This window comes from Danio rerio, chromosome 14, assembly GCF_052040795.2.
Source record: "Danio rerio strain M-AB ecotype USA chromosome 14, GRCz13ab, whole genome shotgun sequence".
Classification (NCBI taxonomy): Eukaryota; Metazoa; Chordata; class Actinopteri; order Cypriniformes; family Danionidae; genus Danio; species Danio rerio.
The window spans coordinates 45539304-45564649 of NC_141034.1; the positions used below are offsets into that span (position 1 = coordinate 45539304).

General features: G+C 35.5%; 1 protein-coding gene across 8 annotated transcripts in view; it reads right to left on the bottom strand.

Annotated features, from left to right (window-relative positions):
- Positions 1-25012, bottom strand: part of cenpi (centromere protein I) — a 221085-nt gene extending 196073 nt beyond the window's left edge. For 5 of the 8 annotated variants that reach the window (XR_015506821.1, XR_015506818.1, XR_015506820.1 and 2 more), the window contains exons 1-17: positions 24471-24714; positions 24086-24223; positions 22278-22396; positions 21307-21414; positions 21150-21198; positions 20999-21045; positions 20789-20878; positions 20568-20699; positions 19934-20059; positions 15112-15232; positions 14880-14974; positions 14544-14661; positions 10543-10607; positions 10171-10280; positions 7473-7608; positions 3760-3884; positions 1346-1394 (exon numbers count right to left, since the gene is read on the bottom strand). Coding sequence is in view for 1 of the 8 variants with exons in the window: in NM_001386250.2 (NP_001373179.2) it covers positions 1346-1394; positions 3760-3884; positions 7473-7608; positions 10171-10280; positions 10543-10607; positions 14544-14661; positions 14880-14974; positions 15112-15232; positions 19934-20059; positions 20568-20699; positions 20789-20878; positions 20999-21045; positions 21150-21198; positions 21307-21414; positions 22278-22396; positions 24086-24223; positions 24471-24633 (1791 nt within the window). In the remaining 7 variants the exon portion in view is untranslated. 8 annotated transcript variants of the gene reach the window in all.
- Between the last annotated feature and the right edge of the window lie 334 nt (positions 25013-25346).

Genomic DNA, 25346 nt, shown 5'->3' on the forward strand with positions numbered 1-25346 from the left:
ATTACAATAAAGAAATTTAAATCAATCATTAAATTTCATGTCATTAAAAATCATGTCATCAATCATTATTTTGTGTGGATGCCTATTGAAAGACGTCTATTGACAATTAGATGTTCCGTAAATCTTTCTAATTTTACTTTTGTGCCTGAAGCCATTTAGTTACATAATAACTGAATAAACAATTTATTTATTGCTGCAGTTAAACAAAAACTGAAGCAAATATAATAAAAAATAATGATTAAAAATATTAATAATAGACCATAATTTGCTTCAGTTTTTGTTTGTGTACCTGATGCCAAGTGTTGGTATTCATTGTTTTAAGTGTGTCATTTGTTACATGTGAAGCACCATACCATATAAAAAGTGACAGTAGAGGAGTAGAGAGAAGTTTAGAGTAAAAGTAGAGCTAGAGGTAAAGCCACAATAACTGATATTAAATTACAAATATTCATTACTTTCAATGTATTTGAGAAAACTAATAATACAAGAATCAAGGCATTCTTGTGATGCACAATGTAGAGCAATTACACAACATTTCAAGATGAAGAGATGCTCCTGGGTTTTCTAACTGATCCTTGGTTTAAATAATGTGCTCAGCCACCAAATCAGACGCAGCTGTTTTAATGCAACATTTCCTGTTGTGAATTATGATTCTGCTTGGTTCATTGGTCTGTTGGATTGGACTGCCATCTCACCTCAACCAAAATGAGTTTTTCCAATTGGGCCAAGACTGCATTGTTCTTGTTTTTATTGCAGATCAGTGAACGATTGCCTTGGTCATTTAGGTATAAAATGAACCAAACCAAAGTAAAAAAAAAAAAAAAAAGTGCACCAAGTTTTAAAGCAAGCACTCCAGATGAGCCAGGTGTGAAAAAACCCTAAAACTTAAGGAAAATGTGTAAACACAAATTCCACAAAGTGTTTAAGAGCAAAAAAAAAAGACATCTGGTGCGATTAAAGGGATCTAATGATTTTGCAAGTGAGACGAGAACTACCTTGTGAGTGAATAAAAAGCGTCATTTATGTATTTGAAATGAAACAGCTGAGATCCAATTACTTGGCCATTTCATTCACTGCAATGCCAGTGCTGTGCTCATATTTTGAAAATCCTTTGTCCCACTGGGATTCAATCAAGAAGGCTCCATTCTTCTTCATCCCCAGCAGCTAAGGTGAATTTACCGCAACAGCCTCCGTGAGCTTCATTGTAAATTCTTAAAAGCTTGAAGATCTTTCTAATTTACCCATTATCAGTAAATTATTCAGGCACAAAAAGCCACAAGCATACACACACAGCTGGCTTTCGTGACTTTGCTGTGTACGTTTTATGACACTGTGTCCTCATTACCTCTCTCTGCTGCTTTTGTTGCTTCGCCAAGGTCAGATTCATCCGGTACCTGAGAAAAAGATACAACAAGATTTTATTACTAATGTTAAACATGTTATTTTACTGATTTTATTAAAGATACTTTCTACAAATATCTTTAGGTCAGAAATGCACTTAAATCTGGGGTCTGTGAATGAATACCTACAGTACTCAGCATATATTAGTACACTCCCACAAATCTCTAATTTAAAAATTGATATGTTCTATAGGATGCTTTACAATATTTTATTTGTGCATATACATTAGTTTAGTCAGTACTGAAGCCAAATCTGGAGCTAATCTGACAAAATAACTTACGATGGTTCAAAAATTAGTAGCCCAAATTTATATGTTAGGGAAAAATATTATACAAAATTTTCAAAAATAGCAAAAATTAAAAGAAACAAAAAATATATACAATTTTGCTGAAATGGTGTAGGTTGTCATATTTTTTTTTTTTTGCAATATTTTGCATGAATTCAAATGTGTTATCTTTCCATTTCTAGAAATGTTCTGTGACTAAATTATTATTTTAATAAATATATCGGTTTAATAAATCTGTTTTGTTCAAATCCATCAATATACATCACCCATTTTCACTGAGAAATGGAGAAAAATATTCTTTTTCAATATGGGGTGTACTCATATATGCTGAATACTGTATATAAAGCTAATATTCTTTTAAACTCTTTCATATATTATTATTACAAGTCATTTTCAAATAACTATTAAGAAACAAAGTTGCTGAAACACTTTGCAATCACAGGAATACATTATACTTTAAAATGTATTAAAACAAAAAAAACAGCCTAAAATGTAATATTTCACATACACTTAATAAATTATTGTACATAAATAAATTACTTTTTCCGCTGAGCTGTTTTTTAAAATTGAATAAACAGCCAGTTTGAGCAAAAGCGACTTATCTTATAGACTTATATTTAAAGTCAGAAGAGAACATTTAAGGGAATCAGTATGAGGGATTAACATTCCAGTTTGCCAATGACCTCTCCTTAATTTGGCTTATCCCTCAGCATATTTTATTCAATGAAAGTAATGCAAATAGACCAAAAATATAGCAAGCAAATAGGACACAAAAAACAAAGTCGGTTCCTAGCACATAATCATATGAGCTCAGATGAATTGGAATTTACAGCTTTTTCTTCTTTCAAAGTAGGGAAAGCAGAAGCTTCATATAATCTTTCAATATCTTAACATTTTTTAATTCCGCCTGAAATCAAAATTTACAGTGCTTATTTTGCTAGCACACATTGTAAATCATTAGGATTAATCGGCAGCTAGCTCTCTGCAACTCTCACATGGTCAACAACTGAAGCGAAGCAGGGTGGCACCTGGATGGGAAACCACATGGGAAAGCTAGGTTGTTGCCGGAAGTGGTGTTAGGGAGACCAGCAGGGGGTCCATAAGCCGCAGTATATTGATTGGGACTCTATATTGCACAGTGAGCGCCTCCTTTTGGATGAGATGATAAATCGAGGTCCTGACTCTCTGTGGTCATTGAAAATCCTGTGATTCTGGCCAAATTGGCCCACTGGTCTATGTCCATCATGGCCTTCTAACCATCCCCATATCATAACTAGCTTCATCACTCTGTCTCCTCTCCAGAGGCTGCCGTCGTGTCATCCAGGTGGATGCTGCACACTGGTGGTGGATTAGGAGATTCCCCCAATGTGTAAAGAGCTTTGAGTGTCCAGAAAAGATATACAGTATATAAATGTAAAGAATTATAATTTAAGTCAACAATTAATCTGTGCAAGTTAATCCACTGAAAAAAATGTCTGTTTTGGTAATCTTCAAAAGTCTGACCACTTTCTTCCACAATTATTTCCATGTTCCATACCATTCTTAACCATATCCCTCTTACCATTAGTTTGCTATAAGGGAATGATATGCAAAACGAAAGCCCCGACCCCTACTTGATATTCCATTTCAGTTGAAAGCACATCCACATACTAAAATAAAAGTCTCAGCAACTTCTTTTTCACATGAAATTTAACTCCACCATGAATATTGTATGATAGTAAATAAATACTTTTAATTTTTGTGAATGAACTGTCCATGCTGTCTAAACAGCAGAACTGAAACGCTTGTGTGTCGAAGCAGATGAAAGCATCTTCATACTTGATTTGATCTACTGCTTGCAGGCATCATGCCATGGCAGTGTAATGCATTTGAAGGCTCAGGCGATTGCCCTTAGCTTAGCCAGCAGCACACAGGTGTCCCCTCACCCGGCTCACTCACCCAAAAAGCACAACAAACTGTTCCACAAGATGCCCTTAATCTAACATGGCCACGCTAACATCTCAAGCAGAAAATCTCCAGGACTCAAAGTGATAAAACGCCCCATAAAGACTATTATAGCTCACAAACAGTACCTGTACATGATGTAGCCGAGCCGATCCAGGCTGATCGAGTCTATGGCAAACAGAGCTGGGTAGAAAACCCCAGCAGGAGGCATGATGATCAGAGGCAAACTGTACTTGAGAAACATATCACACACCTAGACAGAACGAGAGAGCAATGTCTGTATTAGCACAAAGACAACAGAACTGACAGTGCAGTTTTCTTTTCCTGCTAAATATATTATAATTTCACAAGATGACTATTTGGAAAGAATTTATAAATTCACATTCAATGGGATGATTTTGTAAGGAAGTGCATCAGCATAAAATATACAAAAATTGACTAAATCAAATTAATTAAAGCACAGATGAAAACAATAGATCAAAGATTGAAATGAAATAAATGGTTCTTTATCATTTTTGGTTGAGTCCAGCAGTACTGAGGTACAGAAAGTCAATAAGCACATGCAAAATAACACTGTATAGTCTTTACTGTAATGCTGCACAATATTGAAAAACCCTGACATTGCGATATTTTGTTTTTCTGCAATATATATTGCCATATGCATACAATTTCACTAGATGGCCTATTTATAGCTTGATTTGGAAATTACAAATGAATTAGGATTGATTGCAATTAGGGCTGCACGATATTAAAAAAAAATCTGACATTGCAATATGTTTTTCTCTGCGATACATATTGCAATATCGTGCTTTATTTTAAGGTTCAATTCTCACTTTTGGCAAACAATTTAGACTTTTGCTTAATATTATTAAGGTAGTTTAGGTATTGAGTAGGATTGGGGATGTAGAATAAGATCATACAGAATATGCAAGTAATAATAAGCAGCCAATATCTCAACAACATGCATGCTAATAAGTATCTAGTTAATAGTGGGAAATTGTCCTTAAAGTGTGGCTAATTTTTATTTATTAGGATGATTCTGTAGGGGAAAGAATCATGCATAACATGTAATAAACAATCTACAAGTGTAGATAAATGCAACAAAGCAAAGATGAAAGTAAAATAAACAGTGCATTCATTATGGTTTTGTATGTGTAAATGTAAAAGTTACACGGCAAAGTCAACTCAACACTGCATATCTATGCGATGTGACTATTGCGGATGCACACATTATATTATGCTAGAGCGATATATTGTCCAGCCCTAATTGCAATGATTCTGTAGGGGAGTGAATCAAGCATAAAATGCAATAAATAAAGTAATAAAGAGCAAAGGTAAAAGGGAAATAAACAGTGTTTGAAAGTGTAATGCTGGGTTCACACCAAATGAGGAATTAAGTATTTGCGGGTGTAGATTACATGCAAGGTCAATGCTAACACATGAATATGAGTGGAATTATAATGGCACAGTGTGAATGACACGGTGTGTTTGCCTCAAATGCACAATCCACAGTCCAGGTTAAAAAAAAATTAAACTCCATCGAAAAATTGGCATGCAGGGAAAACATCCCACAAGTAAATTAGAGCGAGTGGTGGTCCGAGTTTAAATAATCAATGTTAAATCAAATTGCAAAGGTATAACATCCTTCATTTTATTACATTTAAACTCGGCAACTCAATTGTCTTATGTGCTCTGAACTGTGGAGCTGCTCAACTATAATTTAGATGTGTGCTGCACAATACTGTATATCGTTTTGCCATCGATATCGCAATGTGTGAATCCGCAATAGTCACATCGCAGGACGTGCAAAGTGGAGTCCTGATTGTAGTTGAGCAGGCACAACCGTTCAGAACACATGCTAATTTGAGTCATTTCAATTTAACATGAAGTAGAAAGTGATTTTTAGGCCTCTGTAAATATTTTAAGCGAATTTAAAGAATCTTTAAAACAAATTAACTATTATTATTTGTAGCTTTAACAAAGATTAAATGTACTTAATTATATATACAATGACAAATAAGCAGCTTTATTATACATTTGATTATTTTATTTATGTACCTGAACAGTTAGACTCCTTTTGTATATTTGCTCCATCTCTGCTTATAGATAATTAGTTAATTATAATTAATTAATTATATTTTATGCAAATTAACTCCCCTACAAAATCATTTCAATCAATCTAAAAGCTGATTAAGCTATCTTCTGAAATATCGCAATGTAAAATGTTGAAAGTGAAAATCTCTCAATGTGCGGCTCTCATTTAGGCTGAACATTGCAGATCCTTAGATGTGACTATTGCAATATCGATGCTGAAACTATATATTGTGCAGCCAAACTTCAGAATTAAACAAACACAATTATTCTTTGTTAAAGCTGCAAACCTTCTTCCCGCCCAAATTGTTTCAATTCATCACAGTCCTCAAAAGCTGACTAAAATACGTCTTTCCCTCTATTAGATTGAAATAAACTTTGCAATGATTACACTAGGGCTGGGTGATAAAATCGTTATTGATATTTATTGACAATATCGATAAAACATTTTTTTTAAAGATTTGGTAAGAAGTGCTAGAGTTTTATTGAAATGGGCTGCTGAGCACATGCCTTGGAAGCAATGCCAATGAGCTTAGGGTGTCAGTTTGTCTTTTCTAATGGTATGTGAGCGATGTGCACATGTTGTGCAAGCGCACCTATTGGAAAAAAACTCAACTTTTCAGAATGTGGTGAGCGCACCACGATTCATGCAAGTAGAACTAACCAATCTGTTTCATGCTTTGTATAGAATATACACATTTCAGTAATAACGACAGACTAATTACCTCAGACAAGCACAGCGCACCCAAACACTGCAGTGCTTTTTACTTTTCTCCATTAACCCGTCATCCTCTGAGAAAACGCTTGATGGCCGCTTGGTTACGAGAGACGCCAGGGGAGCATAAGCGCAAAGCCCATTGTAATTGTCAAGGAAATCATGTGCTTGTGCTTGCCACTTCAGGTCAGAATAACAACACATGCAAAAAATGTGTGCGGTAGCTAGCAGCAGTGAGGAGATCATGAATAAAAAAAGGATGTAAGGATGTCGCCAGAGTGGCTTTTTGGTTTCTTTTCTTTTGCATCCCAGCCACCAGCATTTAATCTGAGAGAGTTTAGCATTGGGGCAACGTAGCCATCCAACTCAGCATGTATTTGAATTATGATGGCTGGTTCCTTTACCTTAAAGCTCAGATTTGATTATCACAATCGGTGTTGTTTACAGAGTTTGAGGTTAATTGTATTATGATTATTCACACCTTGCAGGTGTTGATCTACCTTAGTTGCACACACTTTGTAACTTTTTATTTATCAAGTTTAAGTCTCTTTAACACTTGTTTATTATAAAGATATGAGATATTTTGTTGAAATATTTGTTTTTGACTATTAAAATTAATTGCCTTAGTAGTTGGTATGTTGGTAAATAAAAACAAAGTGGTTAAATCCTAACATTCCTAAATGCACAGGTAAAATGTATTCAATAATTATCGATATTGAATTATATGAAACATGATATCGTGATTTTTTTTTTTTGCAATATCACCCCCAAAAAATTACATGTTCTGAACTGTGTTTCATGGATAATAATAATCTCAAATTACAGATCTTGCAATATGACTATTACAGATTTGCACACTGCGATATCAATGATGAAATATACATTGTGCATCCCTAAAAGATATCAACATCATCTCTGCTTGTTGTGCTAAATCTACGATTGAAAAATCAACACACAAATCTCAGGCAGGAACTTCAGCTGATGTCACCCTGCCAAGAACATCATGTTAATTAAGTTAATCATAGCGGAGTGTACCGTCTCATAGAAGGCGAGTGTCTGGTTGAGCAGAAGAACGTGGCAGTTCTCCAGACGGAGTCCCTCAGACGCCAGCAGTCCCACAAAGCGCACAAGCTCCATAACGGAGTCCATGAAGCCAGACAAGGTCATAGTCCTAGAAAAATAAAAATAGGGGATTATTTATTCTTTTTGAAGGCATACACACAAAATAGCATGTGAAAAGTGAGTTTTCCCTTGTAGGGTGTACTATATTTCTCCTAAGGTGAACAATAAATCAGCTTTAAATCATTCCTAGTATACACCAGATGTGTCTTTGTGCTATGTTTGGCACCCACACAATTCGCACAGCGCAGACCCAGAGTGAAAAAGGGAATAATGGGCGTATCGCATTGATGCATGGCACACCGGTGCAGTCAAACAGGGTTTTGCCCTTGATCATAATTTCTCCTTCAGCTGTGCACTTCGGTAATGTAATAAAAAAATAACCAAATCAGCAGTGTGAGAGAAGCAATACACGACAGGCGAGAGGGAAAAAAATAAATAAAATTTTAAAAAATCCACCTCACTTCATTTCACATCGTTCCACTCAACACTTTCAGGGTAAACGAGGTTGAGATGGAGCCTGACCACAGGAGCAGTTCATTGATCTCTTTTAAATATAAAATATAAAGAAACCTGCAGTGGTAAAGCTCAGGGCGAGGCTTTAAAGAGCACAAATCACTGGAGTGTGCTCTCATTTCTTTGGATTACTTCTGCAGTTTTTTTTTCCAAAACATTGAGTTTTTGACAGAGTGATTAAAAACTCTGAGAGGATGCTCGGTAAAGCGCAAGTCACATTAAAGACATCAGCATTTACAGCGTATTTAACGTATGCGGTTTCATTGAATATTTAGTTAAGAAATAAAGAAATTATTGGCTTAGATTACATTAGTAAAAAATAAATCATATTGGATTGAAAACAGTTACTAAAATGTAAAATAGTAAGTAAAATTGGTTGAGTGAGTGGAACTAAAATAAACATTTTGTATGTACAGGTTTTGGGTAACATTTTACAATAATTTATTTATATTTTAATGCCATATGAGCAGGATTAATGCCATTTTAATTTTAATGCCATATCATATTGCAAGATTAGATCATTTATAAAAGGTTAAACAATTAAGAAATTACCAATTATTATTAAAAAAATAGATTTATACAAGGATGACCATGTTAATTTGTCTGATTGTTCAGTTTCTGTACATGAATACTGTTAGACTCCCTAGAAAACCATAAAGCATTGATTATTTTACTGTGTCATATATGCTTGTAATTCATTATAGTTTATGCAGAATTTCTGCAGAGGACAAAAAACTTGACCGTCCCAGTTCATCAAAATGAATGAAATCTTTCCAAATAGAGGTCTTCCAATTAACTCGTGAAATGATATTCATATCGCAATATATAATCGCAGCAAAACTAAATATAGCAGATTTTTCCAATATCTTGCAGCCCTAATTCATGAGAGCACTTGTACTAAGCCTAGAAGTTGTTTCAATTTGATCAATGATCAGTACTTTAAAATCCTTCCACCTCTTTAAGCATTTTACTTAAAATATTTCCTGAATAAAAATACTCTCTAAAATCATTTAAAAACATACATTCTACACAAAGGCCCCGTTTACACTGCAAGTTAAAAAAACGGCAGTATTCAGATATTCAGAGATTGGTTTCAGGACTCTTTCATATGTGGAAATGAATCAGATATAAATATGTGGATATGTGACAATCAATCATGTAAACAGGCAGATTTGCTTTGAGGCATTCAGTATGTCATTAAACTTGCGACAATGTGGTACTTCTCCACGATTTAAAGACGTAGAAGGATAAGCGTGCGTGTGCTCATCCTAAAATTTCGGACCCACAGCTCCTTATTAAAGCCTGCCACAATCTGCTCACAGCAGACCTGAGATCTCTCTCATACCCACAAATTCCTCAGAATGGTGGAGGACACCATATATAAACCATCGGCGCAACCTGTGATGACAGCCCTTTCACTCTCCTCCGCCTCAAAATCATTTAAAGTTGAGCCAATTTTGCATATTTCGCAGAGCTAAAAGCAAGACAATTTTTCACACAACGTCGTAAATTGTATGGCAAGTATAAATACATGAATCGCACACGGGTCACAATAAAAAGAACATGTAAACAGACAGGCAAAAACATCAGATAAAGGCAACTAATTGGAATTGGGTGGTGACCTGACGGAGTACACAGGGCCAAAATATTCTTAGACAAGCTACAAATAGGGTTTTCCTCCCCTTTCAATAAATATGCGCAAGTCTTGAGTGACATTTCACAATAAGGTTGTTTTACTTTATGTATTTACTAACACGAACAAACAATGAACAATAGATTTATAACAGTGTTTATGGATTTATTAGTGTTTAGATTTTAATAATCGACTCAGTAAATGTTAAACTATGATTAATAAATGTTTTGTTCATTATTAATTCATGATAGTAAATACATTAGGTAACTAACTAATGAAACCTTACTATAAAGTGTTAGCAAGTCTTATTACTGCCATAGCCACCTTACATTGTTTTTAATTTAAATTATAAAATGTGACATGCCAATGTGAACTTTTGTTTATTTATTTATTTTTTGACTTATAGTTGGTTGAAACCATAATAAATTTAGATTTCAAACATTTGCATAATTTTGGGATACTCACATGGTGCTGTTGCTGTTAAGACTGATATCCAAACTGCCCTCTGATGCACTAACTGAGTGCCATGTCAGCCACTTCACCAGCATGCTATTCAGACACTCGATGACACTACACTATGAGGACGACAATGTGAAAAGGCACATTCAGATAATGGTGGAAAAAAATCTGAACCTACTTTCAACTGCTGCAAGCTTAAATAACACCACTCAAACAACAGTAAAGTGTGAAGATGCCACCGCTTAGCGTGGAAAGAGTAATTCACTTATCTCCGAACTGCTTTAGCATTCATTGACATAATCTGGCTCTTGCAGTAATGCCTGTGCTTCACACAAACCGAGAGAAAGTGCATTAAAAACAGAACAAGAACATACAAACCTTGAAAAATACTGTCGAGGTAAAATAAAGCTGCTTCAGCGGCTCAAAGAGAAGCTTGTTCATGTCTGAAGACAAAGAAAACAATGTTAGAGATTTTTGCAAAAGGATTATTTTTTTGCTCCGATGGATAAAAGCCCACCAATTTTTAGACAATTTGTCATTTCTGGCATTAGTTATAATGACAAAACTGCCCATTATTATTTACAGAAACTAAGACAGCACTTTTAAATGATTAATAATTATATTCCATACTTCCATAGATTTCAATATCTGAATGGTGTTTCTTCTAGGTTTTTTCCAGCTGTGGTGGCAGGCCTTTCACACAGATCTACCAACTACCTATGGCGTTATTTCAATGACAAATGTCGTGAGCGCAATATTACAAGTCGAGAGTGCATTCATGTAATACGAGCATGCAAATCTCTTTGCTTGCAAGCTGGTTTCCTCCGTTTGTGCACAAAACTTCTTGTACGCCCTCAAATATACACTGCTCAAGTACAGATTTTCCTGTGCGCTCTCAAATAAACACTGCTGAATTGTGATTAAGTGTTTATGTAGCGAGTATGTCTCCAACATTTATTAGATTTGCTAGGAATATTCATGAATGTTTTCATTAGTAATAGCATTGATCCGTCCTGAAGTAAAGTGAAACGGCTATAAACTCCAGCAAAATAAAGTATTTGTATGCAGAATCATAGACCTTTATCTGTAAATAAAGTATAATTATGGAAACTGTGTTCATCATAACTGAAAGCTATACGTTGTGTTTGCTGGCCTCACGCATCACACAGCCTTGTCAGTCAGTCAGTCAGTAAGCATGTAACCTTAAAAGGGTTAAACAAATAACGTACAGCACTACTACGATTTTTTTTTTTAAAAGTTCGCTTTGTTATAATTCACTTACATTAATACATTTTAGTGCGATTAAAACCTGCTAAAAAAGAAAAACAGCAACAACTGAACGTTTTAATTGAGAAACCATGGTGTGGCGCCTCACCATGGAAGAAAGAATGCAGCGGAAACCGTGCTCAGTGTATCATTAACAATTCATTTTAATTCCTTTTCTAGTTGATCCTAATAATTAATACCATTTAAATAGTTTCATTGTGTGCACACACACACACATCTGACAGCCTTCACAGATCAACGGGGGAGAGCCTAGGTAAACCAGTTACTGGATGCAGAATACGGGCTCTCAACTTGCCGCACATACTGTCTTTATATTATGCTCTGTGTTTGTCATAAAGTCATCTGAGCTCAATGATCAGGTGTTGGATCAAAATCTGGCTCCGAGGGCAAATCTGTGCCCGCAGTTGAGTGAAACTCACAGCGGTTTATCAAAAACCTTTCATCAATCATTTTCCCCGCGATTGACAGCAAGAACGAACACAGAAGCGTTGTCTGATTGACAAGCAGCAGCTACACGTGTTCAAAAGAATCTAAAACACCAAATAGGATGAATTTATGCTGCATTATCTAAATTAATACATTCTGTATCTAGCTTTTTCGGACATGACATATTTGTACATATGTACATTACTGTAACACGTTTTATTCGAGAACATTTTAGCTGGTTTTAGTCCTTAGCTCTTTCATTTACATCTTATTTAAAATATATTAAACTTGCTTGTTGATTAAATCCAATTTTTGTTATTTAACCTATTATTTCAGTCAGTTGCATGTTAATTCGCTGTAAGGAAAAGGAATTATTTTTTGCATGCTGATTTATGTGAAATGGTGAATATAGGTCTATAATCACCTTGCGATTTTGAAGTTATGGCTTTTTTTGGTTTGAGTATAGACTATTCAGTTCATCAGAGCAGTTCAATTTTATATGAAGTTTGCTGTTTAAAATATAACGTTTTAAAATATTTATAATTATTGGCCTATACATATCGGCCATCGGCCTCCAAGTCTGAAGAATTATCAGTATCAGCCAAAAAATACATAATAAAATATGATAAAAACAATACATAATACATTATAATACATGATAAAAATTAAAAAAAAATGTCCTGGTGTCACTTTGCTAAAAATATCCTTGGGCCGGTTGCACCAGCAGGGCGCAAGTTAAAACGTAGTTGTGACTTAGAGACACTAAAGGCTGATTTATACTTCTGCGTCAAGCGCACAGGTATGCTACAGTGCAGCCTTCGCCTGGAATAATAGCCCTTCGCCATGGCCATCAGTGACTTTGATGCACACCTCTAAAAAAAATGTTACGCATACATGTAGCGCAAGCTCTGTGATTGGTCGGCTTGGTAGTGCTGACGAGTGTGGGCGGAGGTGAGAGCCACACTAGCGTGATGCAATGGGTGTTTACAAGTGTGGAGTGCCAAAGGAGCTCCAGATGGAGATTGTCAATTTGTGGTTATATTTTGATTAAAGTTGTTGCACGTCTGCCTGTTCCCGCCTCAAAATGAGCGAATTTGAGCCACTTGTACATTAAGAAAGTGTCCAGTAAAAACAAAACACCAGCGAAGAAACTCGACACAGAGAAATAAACACCTACTTCTAGCTAGCGTTTCAGAAGTGTTATTGCAGAACAACAGAAACAGCGTGCAGAAGTATAAATGAAAGGCTACGCGCAGGGCTTGCGCTATAGGTCACGCTGATCACTTGACGCAGAAGTATAAACCAGGCTAAAGTTACAACTTACACATTACTAAATATTTTTGTGTTGCACCACCGAACTTACTTTAAGCGCTACCTTCCAAACAAATATTTACAGCAGCCTTCACCAAGTATAACAGTAGAAAAGAGATGACGGTGGGACTAGTTTACATTGAGGACCTTGCGATAATATTGAAGAAAGATCTCCCGCTACTCACACCTGATTCACACGAGGCTTCAGCGTCAACGCTCGACCAAGGGGGTGTCTGAAGTTGGGGCTGATGCGATTGTCATAGCAGCGTCAGCTAATGAAAGTAATCCACAATCGATTACAGTCTGAGCTGATGTATTTGGATAAAGTGATCAGATTGGCTGGCGCATCTGTTGGCGCTTGAAAAGTTGAGAAGTTCCCAACTTCTGCAGCGAGCAACACCACTGAAGCGGCGTTGATGGATCCATAATGCAGTTCGGCAATGCCTGACGTCACCCATTCAAAGTGAATGAGAAGCTTTGACGCTGAAGCTTAGTGTGAAAGGGCATCACAGCCTTATTTTCCTCCCAAATCTCACATTTTTTCAGTTTGTAAAAGAAGTTTAATTTTCTATCAAAGTGTGTTTTGTGTTTAGTGTATCGATCAATTAAAACAAGAATTTCTTCATGACTGTGATTTTCTTCCTGCTTTTTTTTCTTTCATATGAAGGACATATTAAAATAAAATCAAGTTTAATGTTTTGATAACTTTGTGTATTCACGGCTCACAAAGAAGGTGTGTCCGCCGACTGTAGTGACTGACTGTAATTTAATGTACTATAAAATTGTAATTTGTCATTTTATTTTTATAGGACAGTTATATATAGATGCATTAGTTGCAGATTTTTTTAAACAGTTTAACGATTTAAATGCTTTTTATGGGACATTACGTCATTCAATGCAACTATGATTGTCTTTATGGAGAGCTTACAACCTACTAACTACGGTTTGCCTTAAGAACATGTGGTGCAACTGAAGTGAGAACAAATTTAGTTACAAAATAGCCAGTAGTTACTAAGCCCCTAGTGAGGAATTTATGATCCAGTTTAAGAAAGAACTTACAAACAGCTTAAATTTTATCAGTGTCAGACAGCACTGTAACTGTTTACTTTCACCTATGTTTTCACAATTAAGAACCACTGTCCATCACACGGCTTGCTACGGATATAAAAAATCAGAACTTGTTGTTTTAACCCAATCAGGTTTTTTTAAAGACAGACAAAAGTTGTGTATTTTGTGAATGACACAATATGAGGTTGTATTTATTGTTTAATATGCAAAAATATCAGACAAACATTTCAGTCTCCGTGTGTGCAATGAATTTTAGACTGCAGAGAGGGTAAAACTAGAACACTCACAGAAGCTTGGCATCAAGGGGATGTCACTGAGAAGATCCAGAATCTGAGGCCGAAGCAGAGATCCATCCCACACACTCAAGAATTTATAAAGGAAACTCTCTGTGCTGGAGAAACCCTCCTGAGAACAATGTACAAACACAAATCCTGTCAACATGGGACCTGAGGACTGTACAAGCAGGGGAACATTCCAGAACACAGAAGAGGAATAAAGCAAGTAAGAAAATGACTGATAGGTGTCCTGGGGTTTATAGAACAACCTGCCATTTTCCTCAAAATAAACATCCAACCTTGAGGCTTCCTATAGGGTAATATTTGTCTTCTGTTGCTTGGTTGTACCTGGAGGAACTGCTGTGAGAAGAGGATGGTGTTTAGGAAGCGACAGGCTTCAGAAGTGTTGTCTGAACTCCCATCCACAGGACAGAGTAAAAACTCTGTAAAAAAAAAAATAAAAAAATAGGAATAAATCTTATTATGAACTCGTTTTCAAAGGAGAACATGATGGCCGGGAGGGACTACAGAACTTTGCATATGCTTTGAAAGGTTTGGCATTACAGCACAGAGAATTTACCCTCTTGCAACGAATGTCCGAGCCAAAAGTTAAGCCGCAGGAAGGCAGATTCGTCTTGTACACAGTCCAGGTAGTGCAGAGCCAGAGTTGATCCCAGCATCGAACCCATCTGGGCAGGCAGCTGAAAACAACCAAGTTATGGCTTTATGCATTAAGCAGAAAAAAGCTATGCAATGTGAATAAGCACAACACAGAGATTACAGCTGCACGATATTGTAAAAAACTAACATTGCATTGTTCAATTTATTTACGATATATATATTGCGAAACGGAGTATAATTTCACCAGATAAAAATAAAAATAAAAAATACTCAAACAAAGACTTGATCACTTTAGATACATTGGGATGATTTTATAGGGGTTGCATCTGCATAAAATAGAATAAACTAAATCACAAGCATTAATTAACACAGAGGAGTAAGCAATCCGAACCTTGCCCAGGTGCATTTCCCGGTTCGTTTGACAAGAGTGAGAGCTCCAAATCAGCCCCAGGCACAGTTATGTTGTCCAGCCCTGGCCCGGTTGAAAGAGGTGGGCTTGAGTGCGGTTCGTTTGGGCTTTGGCGCAGTACGCTTGTAGTGTGAGTGCAAAGCACACCTGAGCCCGGAACTGAAGATGCAACATCACTTTTAAGGAACTATTTCATGTGAATTTATTATTCATTCTTACTTTTTGATGAATGCAATCTGTAGTAGTTTATTAAAGACGCAAACGCTCACGTGCAGCACGATGACTTTTATGATGATCTATAATCGTCAAAAGTTGTGGATCTGTTTGCCAAAATATCTGACTGTGCATCATTGCATCCCAAACAACTAAAACGATACAACTAAAATAATGTCCACTGTGCTGAGAGAGAGAGCACTTCTTTTCCTCTTAAACTGAACAGCCGCATCAATGAAGCAAGCGTGTTCAGGTTCAGACGTCAAAATGCAGTGTGAGTGCAGGCTGTCGGGGAAGAGGGGAGGGGGGACAATCGCGCTTCGGCATGGTTTAAAGCAACTGTACCTAGTGTGAGTACATCCTCAGTTGCTGCTAATGATCTAAATCAGGTGTGTATTTAAGGAGAAAAGAAAATGTATAGAACTGGTGATCCAAATATCTTTAACTGAATCCATCTTGTTTAAAAGAATTGATAACAAGAAAATATGACATTTTGTCTAACAATTGCACTTCTACCTGGCTAGGACTAAAGGATGTTTGGAAAAAGAATAATGGTCAAACTATTAAAGAGAATGACTGGGACATTGTATGTGATAATATATACCCCAAATGTACCTCTCTTGGGATCCATGAGCTCAATTAAAAAAAAATGTAAAGGATATATATCTTACACCAATACATATTAAGAAAATGTTTTCAAATGCCACAGACTTGTGTTTCAAATGTAAAAAAGATAAAGGTACATTCATTCATTGTTTTCTGCACTGTGACACAATTTTGTCATTTTGGAAGAAATTACACAAGGTACTGGAAAATATTCTAAAGCTAAATTTTGACATGACCCCAGCTTTGTATTTATTGACTCTAGATGTGAACAACCTGCTTGTAAAATATGCAATACAGTTATTTATTGTCCTGCTATATTTATCTAAAAAATGCATTTTGCTACTTTGCATCACAGGCTCCATCTTTCAAAATGTGGATATCACAAATTGTCACATGGCTACCATTAGAAAAGCTTACCTAAGACAAACATAAAGTCTGACAGATTTTGGTCAATTTGGTCTCCTCTTTCGGAATACATAAAAAAGGCTCTCCTAAATTAACACACGATCCTTGTCACTCATTTACAATTTTTGTTACAACCTCCACTTAAAGACTGCTCTAAAATAGTGTGATTGTACTTTATTTTTACCTAATTATTTATGTTTATATATATATATATATATATATATATATATATATATATATATATATATATATATATAATTTAATTTTCCAATTTTAAGACTGTACACTCTGTAACACATTTATACATTTTGATGTTAATATTTTATGAATGTATGCATACAATAAAAAATAAAAAACCTCAAATGATAAACATTTTGGTAACTTTATGGTTACATTTGATTTTCAATTTTGGTTAATGATACTATAATCTATTCAATGGAACTAGAACAACGATTCAACATTGCAGATTCTGTGATTATTGCAGATGCACATATTGCAACATCAACACTGAAAGGATATATTGTGCAGTCCTAACAGAGATGCTATATCATAACTAAGAGCTGTCAAAACAGCTGGAGGCAAATAAACCGATTCACTCATATGTCTGACTCCTTTGAGACCTGTATTGAAGCTGACAGTTTGGTACAACAATGCAGATTAAACTCATTTTAGCATTCTACATACTCGCTCTTTCCAAAAACTGTAATTTGTGTCACTCTACCAACAGCTGCCTCTCAATATGGGACTTCAGCACATAATAAATAAATAAAACTAAGTGACAGATTGACAACGGACATGGCTGAGCCTTTCTGTAATTAACGAGCAAATGTATCATTCATCTGAAAAACGACTGGTTCTAATGATGGGGTTTCCACACCGAGAAAGAATCAATGATCCTTCCCCGTGGCCACAACTGATCTGTTTTCTCTAGCACATGACTGACTTCAGTGGCTTTTTTTCTCACTACTTCCCTAACAAGTGGAGAAGGAACACTGTGACTCTTTAAATTTTGTCCAGAAGTAATCCAGCAGACTTATAAAAGATTTAACAAGACTTATCTGGCATGTAAATACCTCAAGTAGACTGATTACAAGGTGGCTTTTAATATTGTAATTTTATGACTTGTCAACTGAGAGTGCAATATATTGCTAGCGCTCAGAGATGACAGCATTAAACAACTCTGTAAGATTTAATTTTACATCTGTGAAGGGTGATTGCTGTGAAACTTTCATCAACAGTAGCATCAAACCACCGTAAGGAGGTAGCAGACTTGACCTCACATCCTCACTGATGAATCTTGTGGAGGTTTAGCTCCACCATGTGGCAAAACCATGGTAGTGAAAATATTTTTGTTTACAAAGCATTTCGGCAGGTTTCACCAAGTCACATTTAAGATTTAGACCTTTATGAATTAAATGTCAGAAGACTTGTACAAAGAAAAACAGGGGGGTTTTCTAATAGCCAGTGAAACATATTTTTACTTGCCCCATTAAAATTCTGTCTTGGCTATTTCTTCTAAGCCACATATAAATCAGCAGTTGCCCATACCTTTTTTTTCAGATGGGGTGGCGGGCCAAATCAAAGGTTACCATGGACCAACTTTGGCTTGCAAGCCCTACTTAGAGCATCTCTGTTTTTAATAATGTTTAAAAAAAAAAGAAAACTCATGATAATAATAATAATGACGTGACAGAAACCATATTGCGCCAGACCACACACCAACTGATTGGTGGAGAGGAGACAGTGACGAAGCCAATTATTATATGGGGATAGTTAGAAGGCCATGATGGACAGAGGCCAGTGGGCCCTACTCTTTTCCAAAAGACATTCTGGAATTTTTACAACCATAGAGAGTCAGGTCCACAGTTTAACAACTCATCCTAAAGACATCGCTCACTAAGCAACACAGAGTCTCCTTCACTATACTGGGGCGTTAGAACCCACACAGACTGCAGGTTGAGTGCCCCCCTGCTGGTCTCTAAAACCACTTCCGGCAGCAACCTAGCTTTCCCATGTGGTATCCCATCCAGGTACTAACCAGGCGCAGCCCTACTTGGCTTCAGTGGGCGACCATGCAAGAGTTGCAGAGAGCTAACTGCCGGCATGATATATAAATATACATTTTTTTATCATTACTTTTCTTTAAAAAAATGACAAGTTTAAAAACTATTATTAACTATATAAACATACAAACTATATAAATAAAAGTTTACAGGTCAGCGTCCTCACCAGGTAACTAAATACATGGAGAACTTAAACAAAACTGATAAAAAGAGTGAAATAATGTTTCTTTTGTAGAGCCTTTTTTATTTTTTGTTGATTGTACCGAATGGGTAGCTTTACATGGACAAAAGAAAATTTAATAGCCATTTAAAATGATTTAAGACTAATAACACCACATTTCAGTCAATTTACAGTGCTCAGCATTATTGAGTACACCCCATTTTGAAAATGAATATTTTTATCCATTACTCTGTGAATATAGGCAATGTATTTTGGTGCATTTAAACAAAACAGATTTATTAAACAGTTATATTTATTAAAATAATAATTTAGTCACCAAACATATTTAGAAAATGTAAAAAAAATACAACCTACAATATTTCAACAAAATATTTACTTTTTTTGCTTCTCTTGATTTTTCCTCTTTTTTTAAATTTGTATCTAATATTTTTCTATAACATATACATTTGCATGTACTAGTTTTTGGACCGTTAGCATAAGTTATTTTGTTAGATAAGCTCCAGGATTGGCTTCAGTACTGACTAATCTAATGTATTTGTACAAATATAATATTCTACAGCTTCCTATTTAAATAGTATGAATTTAAAAGATAGATTTGTGAGGGGTGTACTTATATTTGCTGAGCATTGTAAGACTTTAATGCCTGATTTAATTTTAATGCTTTAATAATGCTTTAATTTTTTTTTTAAATTTAAGACATTAAGACTTAAAAATCAAAGACATCTTATTACAAATCAGATATGCTGAAGGTGATGAATGAATATGCTATGCACGCATCTGCATTTAAAGATCCAAGAGATCAATGTCATATTTTATTGCTACAGTCAATAAAAACTCCCCTAATTTCCCTAGCACATCACTGGACACAAACACGTATTCTGTAAGCAAATAAGGTGTCTATTACCTCTATATTGTGAATGTTCTCCAGTAGCTCTTTGAAGGAACGGAGCTCCTGCAGACGTAACCCCTTCTTGCTGGAGTTGCTATCAAATGCTGAGCTCAAGGGAGGCACTGCTAGGTGATGTCGCTTCTGTAGATATTAGTAAAAAAAACAACAAAAAAAAACATTTGGTTTATAAATTTAAGACTTAAATACATGTATTTATGTGTCCTGCAATCCTATGATTGCAGAGCATTGGATTATGTTACTTTAGAGATGGAATACACTAAACAAATTTTGAAAACTGCATGGTGTATGTTGGGCAAAAAAATGTTTTATTTTCAATACTTCAGACTTTTTTTCCATCCAAAAGAAGATATCAAAGATGCATTTTTTAGAAAATACTGTTTTTAATTTTTCTAGCAAAGTGGCACCGGTTTCTGTGTGTTTTGTGAACACACTCAAATAAAATTACTCTCACTAGCAGATCAATCACACCAGAATTTGCTTCAAAAAACCCAAATCTTCCATATGTGAAGAATCTTGGCATATGATCCACATATTTTCTTTGGTACCTAAAGCAAACTAGGCACATGTCAGATTCAAATATTAGGTAAATACCAGCAGCTCTTCACTGTACTGCACAGATGAATCATACCCTTTTTCTGGAGGATGGTTTCTCTTTCACATCCACGCTGAGGCTCTGGTCGACTAAAACAGCACCTTTGTTCTTCCTCTGCACTGCACTCAGAGCCACTTTCCAGGTGGAGTTGTGGTTCTTGAACCCAGTCTGGGAAAAAAAACAATTGCAGTATAAGAGCCTGAAACACCTGCAGAAAAACAAGTTCTGCTAGAGAAAACAGTATTGAATACACTAACCCTTGCTCTTGACGGAAGAGAGAGTGTCACTAAGTCTGGGCGAAACACTTTGTAGAGGGCTAGAAGTTGTGTGAGAAATGGTTGTCTGCCCTAAAAAGGAAAAATCAGAGTTATATGAAATATTTCTGGTCAAAACAAACATTCTTCACCACTGCAATAAGTATGTATTTATAATAAAGGATACTGAGGTGTTTATTTTTTTTTCATTACCATTTTTGCCTGAATATCCAACAGTTTCCGGACTCTGTACGGGTGAACTGAGTAGGGGAAAACAAGAAGAAGAACAACAGAATAACATCCTGTAATACTGCAGCGTTCGCATACATTTAAAAATTAAATAACCACATAATTAACAACTCACCATGTTCCCGTGTGGTTAAAAGATATAACAAGTGGCAAATAAAAGGGCACTGCAAGAAAAAAATTGTACATTTTAAATTAAGGTGAAAAACAATTCACAAAACGATATCAAGATAAACACATTGAATTAAAATGAGCATTTGCAAGACAATCCTAACCAGAGTTTCTTCTGTCACAAAGCTGAAAATGAAGCCATAAATGGATCTTAAGTCATCTTTGCAGTCAATCAGGTCAAAAACAGTGAGTACCCAGCGGAGAAATAGAACCTTAAAAGAAAACAAGTTAACAAATGTTTAAAAAAAAACAGATATTTTCTTACATACTGTGACATACATGCAAATTAACAGATAAAAAGAGAAAAAACAGAAAAGAAACTTCTATTCTTTGGTTGTCTTTTTTTTTTTATATGCACGGTTAAAACAAATTTTAAAATTGATAGGACTCTGATGGTGGCATTTTATATGGCCTATATAGAATCCATTTTAACCTTTTCAGTGATTTGTTGGTTTGCTTCTTTAAAAGTAAAACAGAGGAACTTGAAGTCTAAGGCTGTAAATAGCTGCAGTAAAGTATTAGGGGTAAAAGTGCCATGGTTATCCTATTTGTATGAAATCCACGTTTTAACAAAAGTCCATCAAATTACATATGATCCCATCCTCTTGTTGATTCATTTCAAATACCTCTCTCAGGATCTCGGTATAGGGTCCCTTCAGCAAGGACCAACAGATTTAAATTTTCATTTGTTCATTGTGCAATTGATTTGCTGAATTTTAATGGGAAGAGATAGTTGCTGCTTCTTAGTATTATTAAGGTTGCTTAATGTTTGTATTAAGTGTGTGGTATGATACGTCTTGTAAATCTACTACGCTGCAGAGCAAATCGCCCCAGAAGGGAACATTAAATTTACAATAACAGAAAATTTTAAAAAGTTTGATATAAATAGATTTAATGATTAAAGTAGTCCTGCAATTAACATAATATATAATATCTTCAACATTAACAAATTAATTTTTGTACATTTTATTGTTTACTTATTTTTATAAAAAATATTTTACATCAAACAAGCCAAAAAAAAAAAAAAAGATAAAAATTTTTGTTTTAATGATCAGGTTCAACTGCCAGCCCTTACCTGCGCATTCATTGGCATTTTCCCCACACACAGCCATGATACCCCCTTCACAATGGCCTCCTGTGGCACTACTGTGGCAGGGATGAGAAATTTCAGTATCCGGGAACAGTTTGGAGTTCCTGTGGGATAAAATTAAGTTAATAATCCATCATGAAAGACAAAAAGCACTTAGAGCAAACCCTAACTTTTAGTATGACCCCGTCCCACATCTTGCAGGATGTTTCTGAAACCAGTAACCCTGTGTTATGACCAGCAAGATTGCAGGAGTTTCTTGTACAGTTAATTATCAGCTCCCCTGGGATATATTAAACCTTTTCAAATATTTGCCAAGAGCTGTTTTTACTGAAAGAAGATTTTTACACATAGTAGTTTTGATGATTTATAATAGCTAATTTCTTTTGTCTGATATGATGACAGTACATAATATTTTACTAGTTATTTTCAAGATACTAGATTTCAGTAAAGTGCAACTTAAAGGCTTGATTAGGTTAACTAGACAAGTTCAGTTAATAAGACAAGTCATTGCACAACAATGGTTTGTTCTGTAGCTAATGAAAAAAATGTTGATAGCCTGAGCTCCTGTAAACTAGGGCTGCATGATATCGGATAAATCTGATATTGTGATTTTTTTTTTTTCTGCGATACACACAGTTTCACCAGATTGGTTGAATAGCAGTATTTTACAGTTTTCTGATGGGTCTAATAGTATTTAGGTAAAGAAAGTGAATAATCACAATGCAATAATGCTTTTCTTATTTTGCTTTGTCTCATTTTTAATGCACTTATCAAAAAAAGCAAGCAAAAATATTGTATTCCTTCAGAATAAATAAATCAAAATTAAGAGCTTTTTTCTTAAAACAAGCTAAAATATCTACCAGTGGGGTAAGATAATCTTGTTTTCGCTTTGAAATGTAGATATTTAACAAGAAACAAGACAAAATTATTTTTTTTGCATAAACCATATAAGTTGTGTATAAATATAGTTATTAAATATAATTTTGTAGCTCCCGGTCGAGTATAATTCGGACTCACCATTGCATATCTTGTGATGTGACTATTGCGGATGTGCACATTGCGATTTTGATGCTGAAACGATACATTGTGTAGCCCTACTGTTTGCATAGTATGCACACACTTGTTGAATTAAGCTTATTCTGATTCTCTAAAGGTAAACATCACTTGGGAAATATTTGAAATAAGAATAATTTTGTCTTTAAACCAATTTTATAGTTTTAGCTGAAATTGAGGTCAGTGATGATTCATAACATGGAAGTTGGGGATGCTAGCACTTTGAGAGTCAATAAAGCATATACAGGCTAAACAAAATGAATACTTGTGGCTCCAGCAAATACATCGAGGTCTTCTTAAATTAAATGATTCGTCTGTGCAAGAGACTGAACATAATTACTATCAATACACAGCTTATGGGAAATTATTAGTGCTGAGTGCGTTCACCACAGTCTGGAGTGCAAGCCTTCTGTCAGACTGATGCAAACATATGATTTAATATGGTTTGTTTACAATAGAGAAGAAGGACACATGTTGTTCCATCTAATTAAATGACACTTGTGAATATCTTGAATGGCAAAACCTACACAAAATGAATGCAAACAAGAACACCCAACATCTACTTTGGTATCTTGTCGTTTTTGGCCTGAACATGATGCCCAAATTTGCTACTTTCTATTCTACTTTGCTATTTTCAGATAAAAACAAATCTTTAATAACCTGAATCCAAGCAGAAACAAATACATCTAGTAAAGCCAACCATCCCCTGAATATATAAAGTTAAGTTAACGTTAACTTACCTGCATTGAGACTCAAGGCCAAATCCAGCAGCACTGTGATGACCTCAGGGGAAAGACCCTTACTGACAGCCACCGTCTCCACCACCAAAATACTCCTCTCCAACTCATCATTGCCTCTGACTGTTGTGCCAGCTTTAACTAAAACATGCAAAAACACAAGCAGACACAACTTATAAGATTTAACGTTAACGTTACATGTGGATACAGCACATGATGAAGCGACCCCGTCAACACAAACAAAAGACCTAACACCACGAAGCCACTAACTAGTTTACTAAAAACAACTAATAGCTAACAAATAATGGGATATTTGACACAATATTGAATAGTTATGCTTTTAAAAAGACATGTAAAGTGTTTCTGATGTGTTTTCGGCAGCACTTACATTGAGACAGATACTTCGCCGCTGCAGTAAAGGGATCCGCCTCGCCTTTTTTCTTCTCTTTTTCTGCCAAACGCAAACTCCTGTTGCTCGCGGAGGAGACGGACGACTCTGCTTCTCCGGACGGCTCGGAGACTAACCCCGTAAGGTTAGATAAACCAGCCATTTTGTGGCTACATACTATTATTTGTTGTCGTCTCTCGTTTTCGCTTCGGTCGCTAACTCGCTGCAACAACCCATTCAAACCAAACGCCAAATCTGCTGCGACCGTTTAGACATGCGCACTGGTTCACTTCCGGTACTGCTTCCTCCAGCTCTTGCTCAGGCGTCAAAAAAAGAGGGAATTTTGAATTTTTCCAACATAAAACTATAATCAGTCAATACATATAAGCGTTACTACATTTTATCACTGCATCTCCGTTCAGTTGCTTCTGTTTATAGCGCACTCATAGATATTTATGTAGGGCACTGAAGACCGGATTAAGATGGCGGCCGCGTTGACGTATCGGAGCAACGGACCGAAGTGGACCATGGATGCGGCGTCTAGCTAGTTGATATATAATGTCTATTCAAATATTAACGTTATTAATTTGTAGTAGTTCATTTTTAATTTTACAATTAAAGTGATCATTTATATTTATTACCATGACTGTTGTAAATATGGATAAATAAATTTCACATTATTTAAAAATGCCATTTTACCCGACTTCACTTCAAAAAGCTTTAAATTATGCCTCGTTGAATGTCTGCATGACTTTTTGTTTATTATCCTGTTAGTTTGACTCGTTACTAGTTCACTATACGAATAACTGTCTCATTATTGTTAATTAAAATTTGATTGCGTTATCCTATTTATATCCATGAATTCCTATTTTATTA